Genomic DNA, 17,805 nt, shown 5'->3' on the forward strand with positions numbered 1-17,805 from the left:
CTCAAATCCAAGGATGATGCAGCACAGCTGATCAAACGTTGGATTGAGGAGGTGGAACAAAAGTTTTCCACCAAAGTGCAAGCTGTCACAAGTGACAGGGGAGCTGAATTTACAGGTTCTGTTTTGCAGAAGTACTTTCGCAAGAAAGGAATACGTCACACAGTGACTGCACCCAATCAGGGGGGGGAAGGCAGAGCAGATGAGTCAGGCTCTGGTTAAAACTGCTCAGGTGTTGCTGAAAGATTCTGGGTTACCTCCAAGGTTTTGGCTGGAGGCAATCAAGTATGTGAGCTTCACCTGGAACCGCACCTACAATTCCATGGTAGGGGACACACCGTTTGGGCTGTTGCATGGCAGGAAACCCCAGATTCATTTTTTGCGCAGGTTTGGATCACTTGCATCTGTGTCAGTACCTGCTGCGTTGCAGGGGTCAGATGGATCCAAGTTCCGAAAAATGATTTTCTGTGGGTATGAGCCAACAGCGAATGCGTGGAGATTTGCATTTCCATCAGGTGATCAGAGTAAGTTACTGATCAGCAAGCACGCTGAGTTCTATGAGCAGGATGAAAAGTCAAAACCTGCTGCCAAGCGTGATGTTCTCTCAGAGTGTCTCTCTGATTCAGAACAGGAAGATTCTGAGGAGGAAGAAGAAACTGAGTCTGATGATGACGATCAGGTAACTGACCAAAGTCAGGAACAGGAGAAGGTATCTGTAGTTTCTCCACAGGTTAAGAGAACACCCAAAAGCGAGCCAAGTTCTCCGGTAAGTGTAATGGAGAAGGTCCGAAAACGTTTTAAGTCAGAGGGGGAATCCCGTGAGGGTGAGGACACAGGTCCTGGTGGCAGTGAGTCAGAGGTAACATCTGAGTTTGTGCCCAGAAGATCTAGTCGCTCAACGAAGGGAATTCCGCCGGACAGGTACCAGGCGACAAGTGCGTGGGCCTGGTTCGCACAGTGTGATTCTGGGAGTGTTGAAGGGGTTCAACGGGTGCCTGGGAAAGATGCTGGGAAAGAGCACAAGGCAAAGGGGAAGGTGTTGAACTCAAAAGGGTCTTGTCAGAAGGTGCAGCAAGGGGGGGTGTGGGAGCTTGAACTTAACGAGTTAAGCTTTTCCCATGATGCTACACCATTCTGACGTCATTTTTAGAAGCTCGGGCGGAGCTTAGGAAAAGTGTCCCAGTCCCACTTTGAACTTTGTGGGGAAAAGACGTGGTCTTGGTATGGCTGCTAATAGCCCTGGAAATACCTGAGAAATGTTGGAAATAAATGCTGTATAGAGACAAACGGGACTCTGTGTGTTTGTCAAGAAGCTGAATCCAGCAGGTGACAGTTTTACAACGCTGTGCGAAGCTCTGCTGAACCGTGACGGAAGAGCTGGAGTGGAAGCGTGCCAGGCAGCAATAAACCGCTAATCGAGGTTTGTAAATCAATTAGCGGGGGTCACGGCTGATGAAACAGCACATACATTATATTTCTAAAATAATTACAAGGATGGAGTCGGGGCAGTTGATGAAGAGAGACTAGGTTTGGCACACTCTCTGCCCAGACAGCTCCCATTTGTTATTCTAGTATCAAGACAGTTCTCAGGGTAGTAAAAGGCTTAATCAACAGGCGCGAGCTGTAAATTATCCTACCTGCACATTTTGTCCTCTGTGCTGATAAGCCACCACGCATGAGATGTGGCAGCAACTGTGCGAGTCCCCACTTGCCATGCCTTCTTCCCTCTTGAGACCAACTTCAAGTCAAAAGAAGAACTAGGCTGCTTAATAATTAAACACATAAATTAAATATTAAGCAGCCAAGATCGTTTCAATGCTGACGGAACTCCAGAGACAAAAGGCCAAAATCACAGCTTTGTATGCCTAATATAATTTGGCCCAACCTCACAACTGATCTAAGGCCTGCTCGCACATTTTTATTTTATTGTTTTTAGATCCCACCTTTTCCTTCGAGGAGCTCAAGGTTCCTCATTTCATCCCCACAACAAACCTGTGAGGTAGGCTAGGTTGAGAGGCAGTGACTGGCTGAAGGTCACCCTTCATGTCTAAGTAAGGATTTGAACCCTGGTCTCCCAGGCCCATGTCCAATGCTGTAGCCATTGTACCACATTAGCATTAGGGGTGAGAACCCTGTGGGCGCCATGCTCTATCTATGTATCACTTACCAGCATTGAATATATTTTGACTGGACAACACCCCTAGATGTGTGTTGCTGAGAATGGATGAATAAATTTGGGCTGGGTCCAGTGGTTTGGAGAATGCCTCCTTTCAGTGCCCTTGGCTGCTGCCAGCACTGTTATCTACTGTCACCATGTTTCTCTTTTTGTACATGAAAGGCGGGGAGATCAAATGGTGGCATGCAATAAGCAACACAGGTCAGCAGCAGGGTAGGGGAACCTCATGCATCATCTGCACCATCAACTTACTTTGTAATCAGGGTCAGATGCTTAGCCTGGAGGTCCAAATCAGCCACATCCAAAAGAAGGCCCACAGCTTAAACCATGCATATAGGCCACTGGTGCATACTTCTACACAAAGGGTAACACATGGACTCTCATGTGCCCCTGAATAGAAATGCACAAGCTGTTAGCACTAAAAATGAATTGCCGTGCATGGATTAATATATTTGGGTTCCTTGCAGGTTGGAGATACTGGAGGCTGCCTCCTGTGCCCGCCTCTGTTAAGGATGGGTAGATGTGTCAATGTCACTTTCTCTCAAGTTTCTTATTTGTCTGCTCTTAAAGTTCCCTTCTCCTCATTTCCACCTCAGTTTGCAATTTAAAAACAAAACAAGTCATCGTGAAAATTCAGCAGCATTTTAGAGCGCATTTCTCTAAAAGCAACAACACATCTCTGAAAGAAATTTTGCCTAGAATATGCATTTTTGCAATGCAATTTCCCCTTATATAATGGATTTCTGCATGCTATTTCCACTAATATATGCATTTTCATACAAATGACTTGGAGAACTGCATTGCAAAATTCAGAGAATTTCAATGGACGGCTGTGTTTAAGTTGGTGTATTGTTTCAGAAAGTATGGATTAGGTAGGTTCCCCTTTAAATGCAAGCTAAATTGAATTTCACCTTCATCCCTAACCTCAATGCAACGATCTTCCTTGCAGTCGTCATGATTATCTATTGCCCTCAGGTTTGCTTTTTTTGAACATGCAATGAGCAATAGGGGTCAGCATCAGGGAAGGATTTACAGAACACCATGCAATTCTCCATCATCAGCTTACTTTGTTATCAGGTGTTGCTTCCAGACTGTCACTAATTTCAGGTAGGATTCAGTCGCAAAGCAGAAAATTCAAGTTTGTGCAGTTAAAGCTGATTTGGAGCTCTTGTGCAACAAACCTGTTTCCTGCCCCAAACTGGACTTATGCAATAGGAAAAGGGGTGGGGAAACTGCACTGAAAAGTGTGGGATAGCATTTGCTTGACCCAACATCATCAAAACTTCCCACAAACAAATCAGAATGAATGCTCATTGAACAGCTGACATCATCTAACCTAATGTTTGGGCAACAGAATGTACCTCAAATTAATGGAAGAATAACTGAAGGAGACTCTGCAGAGGCTAAACATTTTTCATTTTCATTTTCTGAGTAATTTTAAAAATTATTATGAAATGAACAGTTTCCTCCTTTTTCTTATTGATAGTTTTACTATGTGGCCCACTCCAGAGAAGCAATCTCTTCCTTTCCACAGTCTAGTTCCTAGAGGAATAACAATAAGTGAAGAGAGATTTCCTCAGTTCTCATGGCTCAGATGTTCTCAGACATGCTACTAAGGAAGCCTTTGCCCACCTAGTGATGTTCAGGTGGACTACATCAGCCCCAGTCAGCACAGCGATCATTGGTCTAAATTACAGTATGATCTGGAAGCCCTGCTTTGCTCTTGCATGGTCTGCCTATATCACTGCCTACCTGAAACCATGGGGTCTGTTCTTCCTAATAAACCTGCAACTCCTCCTGTACACAACCACATAACCACAACTACACACAGAGAGAAGTTGCACCCTTCATCTGTAATACCCAAGCAAGAGCTTTCAGGAGCATAGAACAAAGAAGCCTGTTGCCCACAAAACTTCAAACCCAGTGTGGAAGGATGCAATTGTCCTACTTCAACTGCCTATAGCACTCTTTTTGAGCCAGGATTTATGCTTGCATGATGGATCCTGTCTCCCCTCCCCTCCCCTCACTCCTCCTAAATCTGTTATGGGTCCCCCTCCCCCAGCAATCCCCCAGAGCAAATCTGGGGAGGACACAGGACACGTACAAGCAAGGAGAAGGGGGGTGAGGCCTGTTCCAGAACTGTAAATCCTTCCACTGATGGGACAGTTACTTAACACTATGTTGGATACAAGCCCAGGTCTTTGGGGCAGAAGTTCAGGGCTTCAGCTCAACAGAATGAGCAGCAGAGCCCCAAACATAGCAGAGCTGTCTTACCATTGCAAATTAAATCATATACTGGTTAGCATCTAAAGACAAGCGCCCCAGACCATGACAGCTGCAGTTTAAAATTACCTAACTGTCCCACTGCCACCTATATTCTGCATGGTTTTAGAATCAGTTTATTCCCGAAGCACTTCCTTGGTGAGTCTTCAGAAATACCTGAGTAAGTGTGCAGATCCAAAGTTTGCTTATTCGGGGATGGAATTCGAGAAAGCAGGGGTCTCAAGGTGTCTCAGGAAGCTGAAGAATGCCAACCTGTAACTACAGTAGTCCTGCTTGCAAGACTCCCTCTCCCCGGCTCTGACTGTTGTTTTCGTTTTTATGAATTAGCATGAAGGTCACAAGTATATTTTCGAGGAGTGGCTTATGCTGGGAAGTAAATTATTACCCTGCTATTGGCTTGGAGGGGTGGAAATGCTGCTGGTCGTGTTGGTGGAGGAGAGCAGCTTCCCTCACCGGAAGATTAGAGGCCAGCTCAGCCCCTCAGATGAAAATGAAAACTGCTTAAACAAAGTGCACTGTTGTCTGGAAGCGAGTCACATGCTGGGGCCAAACAGAGGTAATTAAAGCTTGCAGTTGCTTTTTAAATGCCGGCAGCAGTGACAGTTTGGGAACTGTGAGTGCTACTTCACCCTGAATACCTTTGACTGTGCCAGCCACGTCTATGATCTCAGGAGTTCCACCATCAGTCACGCACCATAACCCGACCAGATTTTTATGTAGTGTGGCTCCTCTTTGTGTTCCATGCACCATACAGCTCTCTTTTTGGTCACCTCCTGATGCTTCCATTTCCTCAGGCTTGTTTTTTACATTACACTGAACACAGGGACAAGCCATTTCCGCACCATGTACAAGCGTTTGGGTGAAGGAATGAGCACTTGTTGATTTGTGCAGCTCAGCTATTGTATATACTGACTGTGCACTTGTTGAACGTAGAGCACGAATAACTGTATGAGTGTGCAGCTGAACTATTGTGTGCACAAGTACACAGACTGTGCATTTGTTGAATGTAATGTGCAAGCGCCACTCTTGCTAAACGTGCATCCTCTGTGAGCAGCAGAATACCATAGGGTATTCTGTGGAAACTGGGCTACCGCGATTCTCACGGTTTAGCTGCTATTAATGCTCTTTGACTTCAACCTTCCCATATGTGTGTTTGTGTATCTGGCCTCCTCCAGACAGCCTCCTCATTGAGCATTCATCCTGATCTGCTTACACAAAGCTGACCCAGAGGTTATAATATTTCTGATCTTTATTTGAGCATTCATTTTAATGTGTTTGCAGAGAGGTTATACAACAATGAACATTCCTCCTGATATGCCACGCTTTTCAGAGCACTTCCTTGTAACTTTCCTAACAACAAGAAGTTACTTTCTTTTTTAAAACTGCCATAGAGCACTTCCATCCACTGGTGTATGCTTGAATCTTTCCTGCAAAATACTGACAGTCATAGATCAGATAAATCAACAAGCAGTTTGATCAAACCGCTTGTTGATTTATCTGATCTATGACATCATGTGGATTTAGCAAAAAATAATTATCCCACAATGAACACCCACCTGGAAATATCCTTAGAGGCTTGTTCAGTGTCTCATTCATCCCGTTTAGCCAGTCTTGCCTTTCCAATGCCATTAAACTGTGCCTATTTACTTGGAAGTAAGCCCCACTGTCTTCACATAAATCCCTTTGTAGCAAGGGTATTTAGAATTGCAGCTTAAGCCTCTCGGAATCTCAATCCTCCATTGCCTAATTTCCTTCATGCTTAAAAGAAGGAAGGATTGGTCTACCAAAAAAATATTATAAGCCTGTCACACAAACCCAGTCCCCGTATGATTTGGGAGCCTGAGCTGAGGATTATGGCAAGTCTCTTGTCCAGAAGGAATTGCCATTGTTTTTGTTTTCTGTAAGTGGTTAACTGTAAGCCTGCCTGTCTTACCAGACAAGTCTGAGTATGTTGACTCAGAAGAAAGGCTGCAATCCTCACCACACTTTCCTGGGAGTACGTCCTAAAGTTGTGTTTTAATTTATAACTGTACTTCTTTAGAGTCTGGTGTTTAAAAAAGTGGCCAACATCAGCACCATTTACTTCCTCCTCCCCAGCCTTGTCTCCTAAACCGACCTTTCTTCAATTTCATTGGACATTATGCATTTCCTATTTCAGGATGTAAAGAGCTTATTATCTCCTGATGTTCTTTTTAAAAAAATATTTTTCATAGGTACTATCCCCTTTTATGTGTGGCAGGACATCACATGACTGACACCAGATTGCCATCAATGCAATAATTGGACTAATTAAAATAATAAAAGCATTTCCCCCCCCCAAAAAAAGTCTAGAAAGGCCAGTTAAAGAACAGCAGAGAACATTCACCACAAGAACACACATCTAGTCATCAAATCCAGTTCACTTTTCTCAATAAAAAAAAACAGCATACCTGGCCATTGCCTGTAGCCATGGGCACAAGCAGTTCCAAAATGGCAGCATATATTGTTAAACAACCCAGATTAGTCACTAGTCACAGATGCAAGCAAGGGTTAACAAGTGGAATCTTCTATTATCTTGCTCTGTTGTCTTGCCTTAGTGAAAACAGAGACTGCCCTTTTTCTCATAGCTGCTACAAGTTCACATAAACAGTTCTTAATATCAGAAACAAAGAGAAGGGAGGTTTTCTCAAGACTAGCCAGAGCAGGCTGTGTCTCATACAACTGGCATGTGAAAACATGGTTTTGTGTTTAGGACAATAGCAGGGGTATCAGCTCTTATGAGCAGAACCATCATCGCTGCTTAATTACTATAATTACATCGGTATACCGACTTCCAAGAAGCCCGTGGTGGTGTCCATTTATCCCTCGGCACCGTCATTATCCTTGCAACCCCCCTGTGAGGTAGATTTGGCAGAGAGATGGTGGGGAACCCAAGAGAAGTTTGTGTTTGAGCAAAGCTCTGAATCTGGTTGAAGTCTAAGGTGCCATACTACATTGGCTCTAGAACATTAGTGACTAGAATTCTGGGTCAGTAAACTGAGTTCAGCATACTGATGCAGGCATTTCATGCTCTTTTTTTAACAGCTAGCTACAGATGACTGGAGGGACGTGAGTGGTGCTGTGGGTTAAACCACAGAGCCTAGGACTTGCGGATCAGAAGGTCGGCGGTTCGAATCCCCGTGACGGGGTGAGCTCCCGTTGCTTGGTCCCTGCTCCTGCCAACCTAGCAGTTCCAAAGCACGTCAAAGTGCAAGTAGATAAATAGGTACCGCTCCAGCAGGAAGGTAAACGGCATTTCCGTGTGCTGCTCTGGTTCGCCAGAAGCTGCTTAGTCATGCTAGCCACATGACCCGGAAGCTGTATGCCGGCTCCCTCGGCCAATAAAGCGAGATGAGCGCCGCAACCCCAGGGTCAGCCACGCCTGGACCTAATGGTCAGGGGTCCCTTTACTTTTGCCTTTACAGATGACTGGGGAGGATGTGCAAGGAACTGGAAAGAGGGACAAAGGAGTCGTGTGAACTTGGTGGAGATCTGAAGAAGTTAGGTACGGTGGTACCTCAGGTTAAGTACTTAATTCGTTCTGGAGGTCCGTTCTTAACCTGAAACTGTTCTTAACCTGAAGCACCATTTTAGCTAATGGGGCCTCCCGCTGCTGCCGCACTGCCAGAGCAGGATTTCTCTTCTCATCCTGAAGCAAAGTTCTTAACCTGAAGCACTATTTCTGGGTTAGCAGAGTCTGTAACCTGAAGCATATGTAACCCGAGGTACCACTGTACTTTTACAGAAGAAAATGATGAGCGCAAGGTGTGCACAGAGAAAATATCCAGGTTGTGTGCATCCACTATCTATTTCAGAGGGTATTTCTGCTTGTAAAAAGATTACACCAGGCATAGGCAAACTCGGCCCTCCAGATGTTTTGGGACTACAACTCCCATCATCCCTAGCTAACAGGACCAGTGGTCAGGGATGGTGGGAACTGTAGTCCCAAAACAGCTGGAGGACCGAGTTTGCCTATGCCTGGATTACATTAACAGTAGGCAGCAACTGCCTCCTGGTTCTTGCTTACGTCTATTTATACTTAGAGGAAAACACACTAGTCACACTCTATAGCATAGAAATGAGTGGTCAAGTATAGTGCAATCATAAGCTGACTGAATATATTAACACTTTGGGATTTCCATAGGCCTCCAAATGTTTCTAAGAGCAGGCGCAGAAGCATTTTCAAAGATTGTGTGTGTGTGTGTGTGTGTGTGTGTGTGTGTGTGTGTGTTTGTGTGTGTGTTTGGGGATCCATTACAAAAGGAGACACAGAGAAGATTACCACAGCTGCTTTGGCAGTTAAAGTTCATCTCACAATATTTCCATCCCTAGGTGTAACCCATACAATCTTCCAAGTGCCTCCATTACAGATGTTACATTGCTCACACAAGGCCACTTGTGTGAATTATGGTGATTCGATGGTGTTTATGTTTGTAGCTGTATGTTTAAAACATTCCCACGAACCAATGAGTGCAAATAATAAAGGATAAAAAAACACAAGGGGCAAATATCAGGCTGGGATGCCTCCCCCTTGCATTAGCTTTACTCATGGGAAAGTGCTCCAATTTGCAGTTAGCTAGAAAGAATGTTTATTGAGATGCCTCCTGAGACTCCGTAGGGAAACTGAGGGACTGCCAACTTACGACTGTTACTGCTTCTTTCCCTGCCAGCTGGAAAGTAGAGGCACCCCCAAGGCTTCCCTTACCACCTCAAGAGATTGGCACACTGGTTATGACCCTAGAGTGTCCTAAGGAGGAAGAAGTAGGAGAACCACTGGACATGTCACTTTCCTAGCCCCATAGCCTTGAGAAAGGGATTACTGGTTTGCCATAGAAGCTGGGGAGACCCTGTTATCAACCAGCCCAGCACACTGGGATCAGACTGAATTGTAAGGCTTATGGCCAATGTAGCACCAAGTACCTGTCCCACCAGTGCAGGGATTTACACTTGTGCAACAGGAATTCTCCAGTTCTCCCTCTCCACATGTGTGCCTGACACCCTCCCCCAAATCTTCTCTGGAGAGGTAAATCCCCAGAACAGATTTAGGGTTAAGAAAGGGGGGAAAGTTTTGTTGCACGAGGGCAGCGGCGTAGCGTGAGTTGTCAGCACCCGGGGCAACGCAAGTAATTTGCGCCCCCTAACCCGGGGCAAGGCAAGTAATTTGCGCCCCCCTAACCCCTAACCTGCGAGTTGCCGCTGGCGCTGCCGCCCAAACGACGCCGCTTGCCCGGAGGAGGAGGGGGGCAGAGAGGCGAGGAAAATGCAACGGCCCAGCAGCTGCAGCAGCACCGGCGGAGGCGGGGCTGTGAGGAGGGGCTGCCTGGCGCGTCCTCCGCGGCGAGCGCAGAGAGCCGCTGCCTGCCGGGCGCCTTCAGCCCGGACGCGCGCACAGCTCGTCGGTTCCGCGAGACATGCGGCTTCGCTACAGCCTGCGCCCGAGGCTCTTCGGCGACTCCGGAGGCAGCGAGCGCGCCCCCCCAGATGTTGCGCCCGGTGCGGCCGGCACCCCTGGCACCCCCCATGCTACGCCACTGCACGAGGGTAAATCCTTGCACTGATGGGAGGGTTACTTAGCGCTAAATTGGATATATGCCTCTGGTGAAGACCCCAACATGGAAAAAGGCATGGTGGACATCATTAAGGACAGGCTATTACGCTTGTATTTTGTTGAGGTTCTGGACAGTATTACTTGAAGGAAGTGAGTGTACTATGTGACAAAGTCTCGATAGAGTTACTACACTCAGGTGTATGTTGTCAGCAGTTTGAACTCATGGTGGGCATATTCCCCCATTCAGTGTGCCATTCCCCCATGAGAAGCACTCTGACACACACCTTTAAAAATGCAATGAATTCCAGGTTTTGTTTACTTTGAATATTCATTTCAACTTTATTTTACATACATCATCATAACCATTATTAAATGATTCATAATAAAATCCCTGAAAACAACAAAAACATCAACTCTATATCATTTGTATAATTCCATAATTCACATTTATTGTTATTGTAAAACACTGACGAAACATATCACATCTTGCTTTTTTTTTATATTAACCTTCTGTATACTCAGGACACAAAGTTCCAGAATAGCTGCACTGGATACAATTATAGTATTTCCATCATGAAAACACAAAGGTGCAAATATCAAAAGACAAATTAAACAAGTGCAAATGAATGAAAGTGCAAAAAAGCTTCGGTTCCATGAAAATGCTTCTTTTGAAAACTCCGCCTCTGCCCTCTGTGAAAGCTGGTCCCTAAAACAAAGGGCATTTGGGCAGGATTTGTCACACCTACCTGACTTTTCCCTCCCTTCCCATTTAGGGTGAACCCAGCAGTCCCAGGGACCATGGGGAAAGGAAGAAGAAAAGATGGAGATTGATCAAGGGTTTTTGAAGACTTCCTGTCTTCCATTGCACTCAAGCCCCAAATAAGCCCTAAACAGTAAACCTGCCCTATCATTTTGATTTGGACTTTTGCATTTCAAAAGTGCTTGAAGTTGATGTCGAAACTGGATTTCTAGGGTGGGAGTAATCAAGGGTAATCAAGGGTGCAGAAGAAGGAATGCACATCCCTGTTCTGGCTGAGACTCAGCAACAGGAACATCAATCTTTGAGCAACATTATGTCATTTCTGCAGCGCGAAAGGGATCCTTAGCTGGCCCACACATCTGCAATGAGTACCAGATCTCCTGATAAAGAGTTCCTAAAGGAGTATGAGTCTTGGGCTAGCAGTTAAGAAGGCCTTTTAAAGTGAAGAGTTTTCTAGGCAGTAAATTCACATTTGTTCCACACAGCCTACCCAGATTTCAAGCTAACACAATGACATTTTCTGAGCAATCAAACCGAACTATTTTGTAGCCGAGAAGAAAATGCACCCCCCCCCCGAATAATACACTCACTTCTAGAGGTCCTGATCCACTTAGGGAGAAATTCATGAGCAGCTGCACAAGGAACTGTGCAAGCAAAAGTTCTCTTGCTTTTGTTTGCTTGCTAGCCTGATACTGGAGTGAGGGCTACTCATAGAATCATAGAGTTGGAATAGACCACAAGGGCCATCGAGTCCAACCCCATGCCAAGCAGGAAACACCATCAGAGCACTCCTGACATATGGTTGTCAAGCCTCTGCTTAAAGACCTCCAAAGTAGGAGACTCCACCACACTCCTTGGCAGCAAATTCCACTGTCGAACAGCTCTTACTGTCAGGAGGTTCTTCCTAATGTTTAGGTGGAATCTTCTTTCTTGTAGTTTGGATCCACTGCTCCGTGTCCGCTTCTCTGGAGCAGCAGAAAACAACCTTTCTCCCTCCTCTATATGACATCCTTTTATATATTTGAACATGGCTATCATATCACCCCTTAACCTCCTCTTCTCCAGGCTAAACATGCCCAGCTCCCTTAACCGTTCCTCATAAGGCATCATTTCCAGGCCTTTGACCATTTTGGTTGCCCTCCTCTGGACACGTTCCAGTTTGTCAGTGTCCTTCTTGAACTGTGAACTCATGAATAAACCCAATCAGTAACTGAACTATAGCACCAACCAGCTCGGGGCAGTAAACATGGCACCTTTCAAATCCTGCACTACAATTCACATCACCCCTTATCATTGGGCAATGCTGTCTGGGAGTTGTAGTCCAACAATAGGTAACTGTTTGCTGCATATATACATGACTGGATTGTGGCAATTGTGAGCAATGATACTGCTTGCGACTGGGGATAGCTTGCATCTTAATTACAGATGAGTAACAACTCTCACACACCCCTCCTACCATACACACTAGCCTTCACCATATTGTGAACTGATTCTTTATAATGTAATGTGTTTTTAACAAAAATAAAAATAAAAAACCTTTAGAGGTTATGCGGTCCCTGCTCTGTACCCCTCTACAGTACAACTCAGCCATGATTCAGTGTAAGTTTAGGTGTGCTTCAACCCACGGATTTTCACGGGTTAAGAAGCTAGTGTCCTCAACACAAGGATCCCTCTGCAAACAAGTAATTCTAATGTCTTTCTCCCAGATTTTCTGGCTTGATCTTTTATGAAATCTGATGTTCCATAACACAGAGTGACTCCAGAATTAGTGTCAGGGTTTTACTGATTCCCATCAGTTCTTAACAAGAACAGGGATCTAAATCTCTTAATGGGCTACATAAATCATTCCAGCAACAGCAATGCAAAGAATAATTAGAAGAGCTCTCTGTGCAGCACCCTTGTGAAGTCATTGTAACCTTTACTCTGTATAAGCATCACTCAGTATATTGCCATTAGCAAATGGGGGGGGGGAGTGCTCCTCAGCCCCTGGGATTGGTGCCTGGCTGATTGTCTCGCTTGGTCTTAGAAGAAATGACCTCAAGCCTACTAAGGAGGAACTGACTAGGATACAAGTACAGAACCTGAGGACTGATGGGAGTATTCTGCTCAGGAGACATTTTAGCTGCCATTAGCTCCCCGCAAAAAGGAGCTATTATTTAGATGCTTGAGACAAAATAACTCCTATGGTGTTTCAGCTAATACATAATTCTACTGACAACAGTAGTGCCAGAGCGGGAAATGGCCTACTGAGGTGAGGTTCTGAGAATCAGTCTGGTGCTTCTCTTAGTTCTCCAGTATTCCTAAACATAAGGAAAACAGCAGCAGTAAATGGAACTGGACATACAAGCAGTATAAAATGGGCTGCCTTATATATTGCAAGATCCATCTAGGGTTCTGCCATCTGTTCAGGTTGGCAGAAGCTCTCTCGGGCCTCTGGCCAAGGTCTTCATCAGCCCTGCCACTTAGAGGTGCCAAAGGTTTCAAGACAGAATCTGGTGAGGCCCAGGCTGTCTCCTCTCTGACACTTGCTGCCTTTCTGAGCAAATGTTTGGCAGCAACATGTGCAGAAATAGCAATGAGCAAACACAGGAAAGGTAGTTTCATTTTAACCCTCCCTCACATACATGCACACATATAAGATTGGGGTTTAACTTTGGTTTCTTTATTGGGTAGCCAATATGATGTCCTCCAGATGTTCTGGACTCCAGCTCCCATCTTCCCTGATGGTTGGCCATGCTGTCTAGGACTGATGGTAGTTTGAGTCCAAAACATCTGAAGGCCATCATATTGGCTACCCCTGCTTTACACCAAATATAAGGTTCCAACCATATTATAGCAGGAAATATCCCTTAGCCATCTGTGCAATTGCCTTAGAAGGGCAAGAAGTATGAGGTTGCACACCTACGTCAGTAGATGAATGGGAATGGGTGGTGAGGGCTGGAGTTACTTAAAAGTGTGAATATTCCTAACAACTAAAATAATTGTTTCTGTCTCCCACACATACATACACAAAAACACAAGCACACAATATTAGATCACGCATTTTACACACTTCCAATTAAGGATAATTGTCTTCTCTGGAGGAACTTGGGGTCAAAGGGAGCAGTGCACTATCTAGACTCCATTCCTGGTGCAAATCGAGTTCAGCTTGCTCAGCAGCCAGCATGACAGAGCGGGGAAGAGGGATTTGGTGTGAAATCTAGGACAGATTATGTGCCCAACTCCAAAAGCCTACATAAATAACCATTTGGCACTGAGGACCTCAAGGGGCCACCTGTTGTAGTTCAGCATACAAGACCCATCAGAAAATTACATTTCACCTGAGCCAAACAACAGAGGCTCAAACCTTTGAAGAGGCAGAGAGGCAAAGTGGCCCATCACTGTCTCAAAATGGCACAAAGGAAGCCATTTTCTTCATGGCTATAGTTCCAGCAGGACAATAGCAAAGATGGCCTCAACACCATTAAACACTTCCTGTTTCTTTCAAGTGGTCTTAACAGCACCCAAACACCTCTGCTTAGCAGAGTATATCCCGAACCAGCCATATTCCTCCTCACCCAGTTTCAAATTCAGAGACAAACGCCTTGCAACTCCCAGCAATCCATCCATTGAGTTGGCAAAGTCCCTGTCTCAAATACAAGAGGAAAGTATATATAATTGGAGGTTTAAAATGAATGTTAATAAGAACATTCATAATAAGAATGTTAGTGATACAAAATCTTGCTTTGTAGGATTTGTTTCCTACAAATATGCTGACTGATCTTTATATAAGCAGCTAAAACAGCAAACTGGACATTTTTTTTTTAAAAAAAAGTGGGAAGTTTTCCTCTTAAAACCCGCCAAGAATCACCTGGGCATGTCAAGTGGTTCTTTCCTTCTTCATCTTTCCTGGTTGACTAAAAAGAGCATCTCTTTGGATATGGGAATAGTTTGGCACCACCCAGCAGCATCTGTTAGAAGGATTTGATTCAAAAATGAAAAATGTCCTTCTTCCCAGTAATCTGCCTCCTAACAAGTAAACAGAAGGGGGAGTCAAAGGAAAGATATTTCACAATCAGCAGAAAACTTGCTAAAAAAAGAAATGCTTGCCATGACCATGAGAGAGAGAAATCAATATATAAAGTTATCTTGGAACAGTAAGCAGCCAGCAGTTAAAAAAGAGATCTAAATAGTGACCAAGTATTCAATAATGTCAGAGTCAAAATGCCGCATTTCCATGGGAAGCTTAGCATGAATTTGACCCAAACATTAGAAAGTAGACTTCGCAGACCACACTGCTATGAGACATGTTGCTGGCATATGTATGGTTAAGAAACTTTAGACTTTCCTTCACAGACTTAAGGGGGACAAAAAACAACAACTTTAAGTTGGTTTTAAGGAGGTTCTTATGCTAAGAAATACATTTAGAATGCTTTGTAGCAAATGGGTTGGATTTGGGTCTAAGAAACCTAGATCCAAATCACTGCTTGTGTATGGAAGCCTTCAATCATAATTTATTACATGGGACCACTGTCAAGCGAGATGACTGATGGAGAATGGAGTGGAAAACGTCCAGAATTAAATCTAGGACTGCTGAAATTAGAAGGGATTCCCCAACTCTATAGGACCATTCCAAGATATTTTGGCACTGGAAGTGGAAAATTCATATGGCATTTCAACTTCCATCAAACAAACAATAATACATTAACAGAATAGTTGTTGTCCTTTAACGGCATTCAGAAATCTGCCGCCTGAGGCCAGTTCCTCACTATCTAAGGGTAGAACTGATGTTGCAACCTGAGCCTTTTAGTCACATGGCTACACTATAGGGAAAGTAGCTCATCAGAACAGCCTCTGTCATTGCTTCATTAGTCAACATCAAGGGACACAAGAAAAAACCCCATGTAGTCAACAGCAGAATTATTTTCAAAAGCTTGAAAGCTTAGGCTCACATTGTATCCATATGGTAAAAAACTTCTTCTTTTTTAAAGCCAGCTTCTCGTTTTAAAGGGACAGTGTCAAGCAGCTGAATGTAAACATTTGGCACACACTGAACTAAATATGGTTTGATGGGGCACAGCTGATGCGTCCAGAACAAAGAAATTAAGAATTGCTGCATTGTACAGAATCTGTTTTCTTTTTCTCATACAATACAAGCACCTGCCAGGCCAGAACGACGTTAGCTGGCTATCCCTAAGAGCAGTCACTCCTCCCATGGATCAGAAGAATGCTTTTGCTTAAAGTACAAATGTTGCTAGTTTGCTTGTTTTCTGTGACACTCTGCTCCCACACATTTTTTTATATTAAAAAGAAAAATTGCTTGAAGTGCGCTTTGCAGAAGGAACAGAAGTTAACCCAAGGAACATTATTACATGATCTTCTTTGTTTCTCTCATCCTCTACAAGTAGCATGGCAATATTACAAGTCTATAAATTCTGAGCACCAATTTTTTTTTGCAACAGCAGAAATGACTCCAGAATTGTTAGGATGGATTCCTTCATCAATAATGTACTTAGTCCTGTAGCCTGTCTTGGAAGGACCAACACTTACTTAGTGCTTCAGCCAGTCCCTGGATATATTGTAGATACTCTGCCCCTTGTGAAGTTCACGATCGAATCCCTGATTATTAAAGAGACTGACTTTTGCCCTGAAACATCAGAGGTGCTTCCCAGTGCGTGCTGCCATTTGGTGATCACGCCGGTGGTCCATTTGTAAATATTTTCCTCTTCTGCATCATGTGAATCCAGGCACGCTTTATAATGTAAGAACCTGGGCAGCTGAGTAAGTTAAATTCAAGGCAGGTTAAACCCGATAGCAAACCAAATCTCCAAATTCCTGTTGTGTGTGCCTTTAAAACAATCAGGAGAATAGGGTCTGTGAGATTGGGCAGGTCAGTGCTGGAGCTCCACTGCTAGACAGGATCAGGGCAGTATTTGGAAAGGCTGGCTGGAGGAAGACAGACAGGGAATGGATTTGGCATGTAAACAAAGACGAAGACTCAAAAGAGAGAGCAAGTTGGCAGGATTTTACAGCTGCAGCAGCCGGGAAGGTCTCTACTCTGCCGAGACAGAGAGTTTGGCAGCTCCCACGTGGGAGAAAAGTCAAAGGGTGGTTCACTTCAAGGTATCATCAGCGTTCTTGAACATGAGGATGGCGTTGTAGATTTTAAGCGCTGGGCCAAGTTTGACGCTCATGATCTTCACGATGTCAGTCTGAGTCAGCAGAAGGAATGCCTCACCATCAATCATCTGGGGAGGAAAAGAGAGATGGTTGAAGGTGCCTGTTTCTCTCTCATGCAAGCGTACACAAAGCAAAAATGTTATACAACAGTGTTTTCATTGCTGGATTTTGCTGAGTGATTTTATTGTACTGAACCTTTCAGAATTCTGTCGACATGCCAATAAAAGGTTTGAGATTGAGATTGCAAGCTATCTGCACTCAATGTTTCCTCTGGAATAAAATGCAGTTTTTGTAACAGCGCATCACATCCCAGCATCTGACCAGCGCCAAGAAGCTTCATCCCAATCTGATCCACCAGGCCGTGTATACAGCTAATGACTCCAGGACATGCCTTGGCTGTGTGATAGTTATGGCTAGCATCCAAAACTTGAGAAGGGAATATTGTGGGCAAAGTGTTATCTGCTTTTCCAAGAACTGGCCAGTCTATGTTTGCATGCTGGATTTCCCCAAAAAGAGCAGATGTGTGCCAGGAGTCAATGGATACTTTTGAAGCACCAACACTGAGCTAAATTCAGTGGGTACATTTGAAAATATTGTCAATGACCTGGAATGGGGAAGAATTCTTTTCAGCTCACATTTAAGGCAGATCCACCTAATCTGCACTTGCCAGTGCAAACTGAAACGCAGATGCCCTTCAAAATCTGCACCTCTCCAAATTTTGCAATGCAGTTCTCCAGCCACGTAACATGGACAGAAACACATATACTAGGGTAGAGTGTGCACAAAAATGCATATGTTCGTGAAAATAACATAAAAATGCATGATATTCAGGGAAAGCGCTTTGCAAAAATTCGTACATGAGAC

At 44.4% G+C, this 17,805-nt stretch overlaps 3 protein-coding genes across 19 annotated transcripts in view; 1 reads left to right on the forward strand and 2 right to left on the reverse strand.

The window, feature by feature from the left end:
- SGK2 (serum/glucocorticoid regulated kinase 2) overlaps positions 1-4,773 on the reverse strand; it is a 35,613-nt gene extending 30,840 nt beyond the window's left edge. For 2 of the 7 annotated variants that reach the window (XM_081196497.1, XM_081196503.1), the window contains exon 1: positions 4,613-4,772. The gene's annotated coding sequence lies outside the window, so the exon portion shown is untranslated. Of the gene's footprint in view, positions 1-1,634; positions 1,653-4,612 lie in introns of those variants that run through there. The other 5 variants (XM_081196498.1, XM_081196505.1, XM_081196499.1 and 2 more) reach the window with 4 other exon arrangements.
- LOC308588109 (uncharacterized protein) overlaps positions 1-17,805 on the forward strand; it is a 336,103-nt gene that overhangs the window by 102,898 nt on the left and 215,400 nt on the right. The window lies entirely within an intron of this gene.
- Positions 11,945-17,805, reverse strand: part of L3MBTL1 (L3MBTL histone methyl-lysine binding protein 1) — a 43,579-nt gene continuing 37,718 nt past the window's right edge. For all 6 annotated transcript variants that reach the window (XM_081196127.1, XM_081196132.1, XM_081196131.1 and 3 more), the window contains one exon: positions 11,945-17,009. In XM_081196127.1, coding sequence (XP_081052253.1) covers positions 16,875-17,009 — 135 coding nt within the window. In that variant the 3' untranslated portion in view covers positions 11,945-16,874. The remainder of the gene's footprint in view (positions 17,010-17,805) is intronic.

Source organism: Podarcis bocagei (genome assembly GCF_964188305.1).
Source record: "Podarcis bocagei genome assembly, chromosome: 5".
Classification (NCBI taxonomy): domain Eukaryota; kingdom Metazoa; phylum Chordata; class Lepidosauria; order Squamata; family Lacertidae; genus Podarcis; species Podarcis bocagei.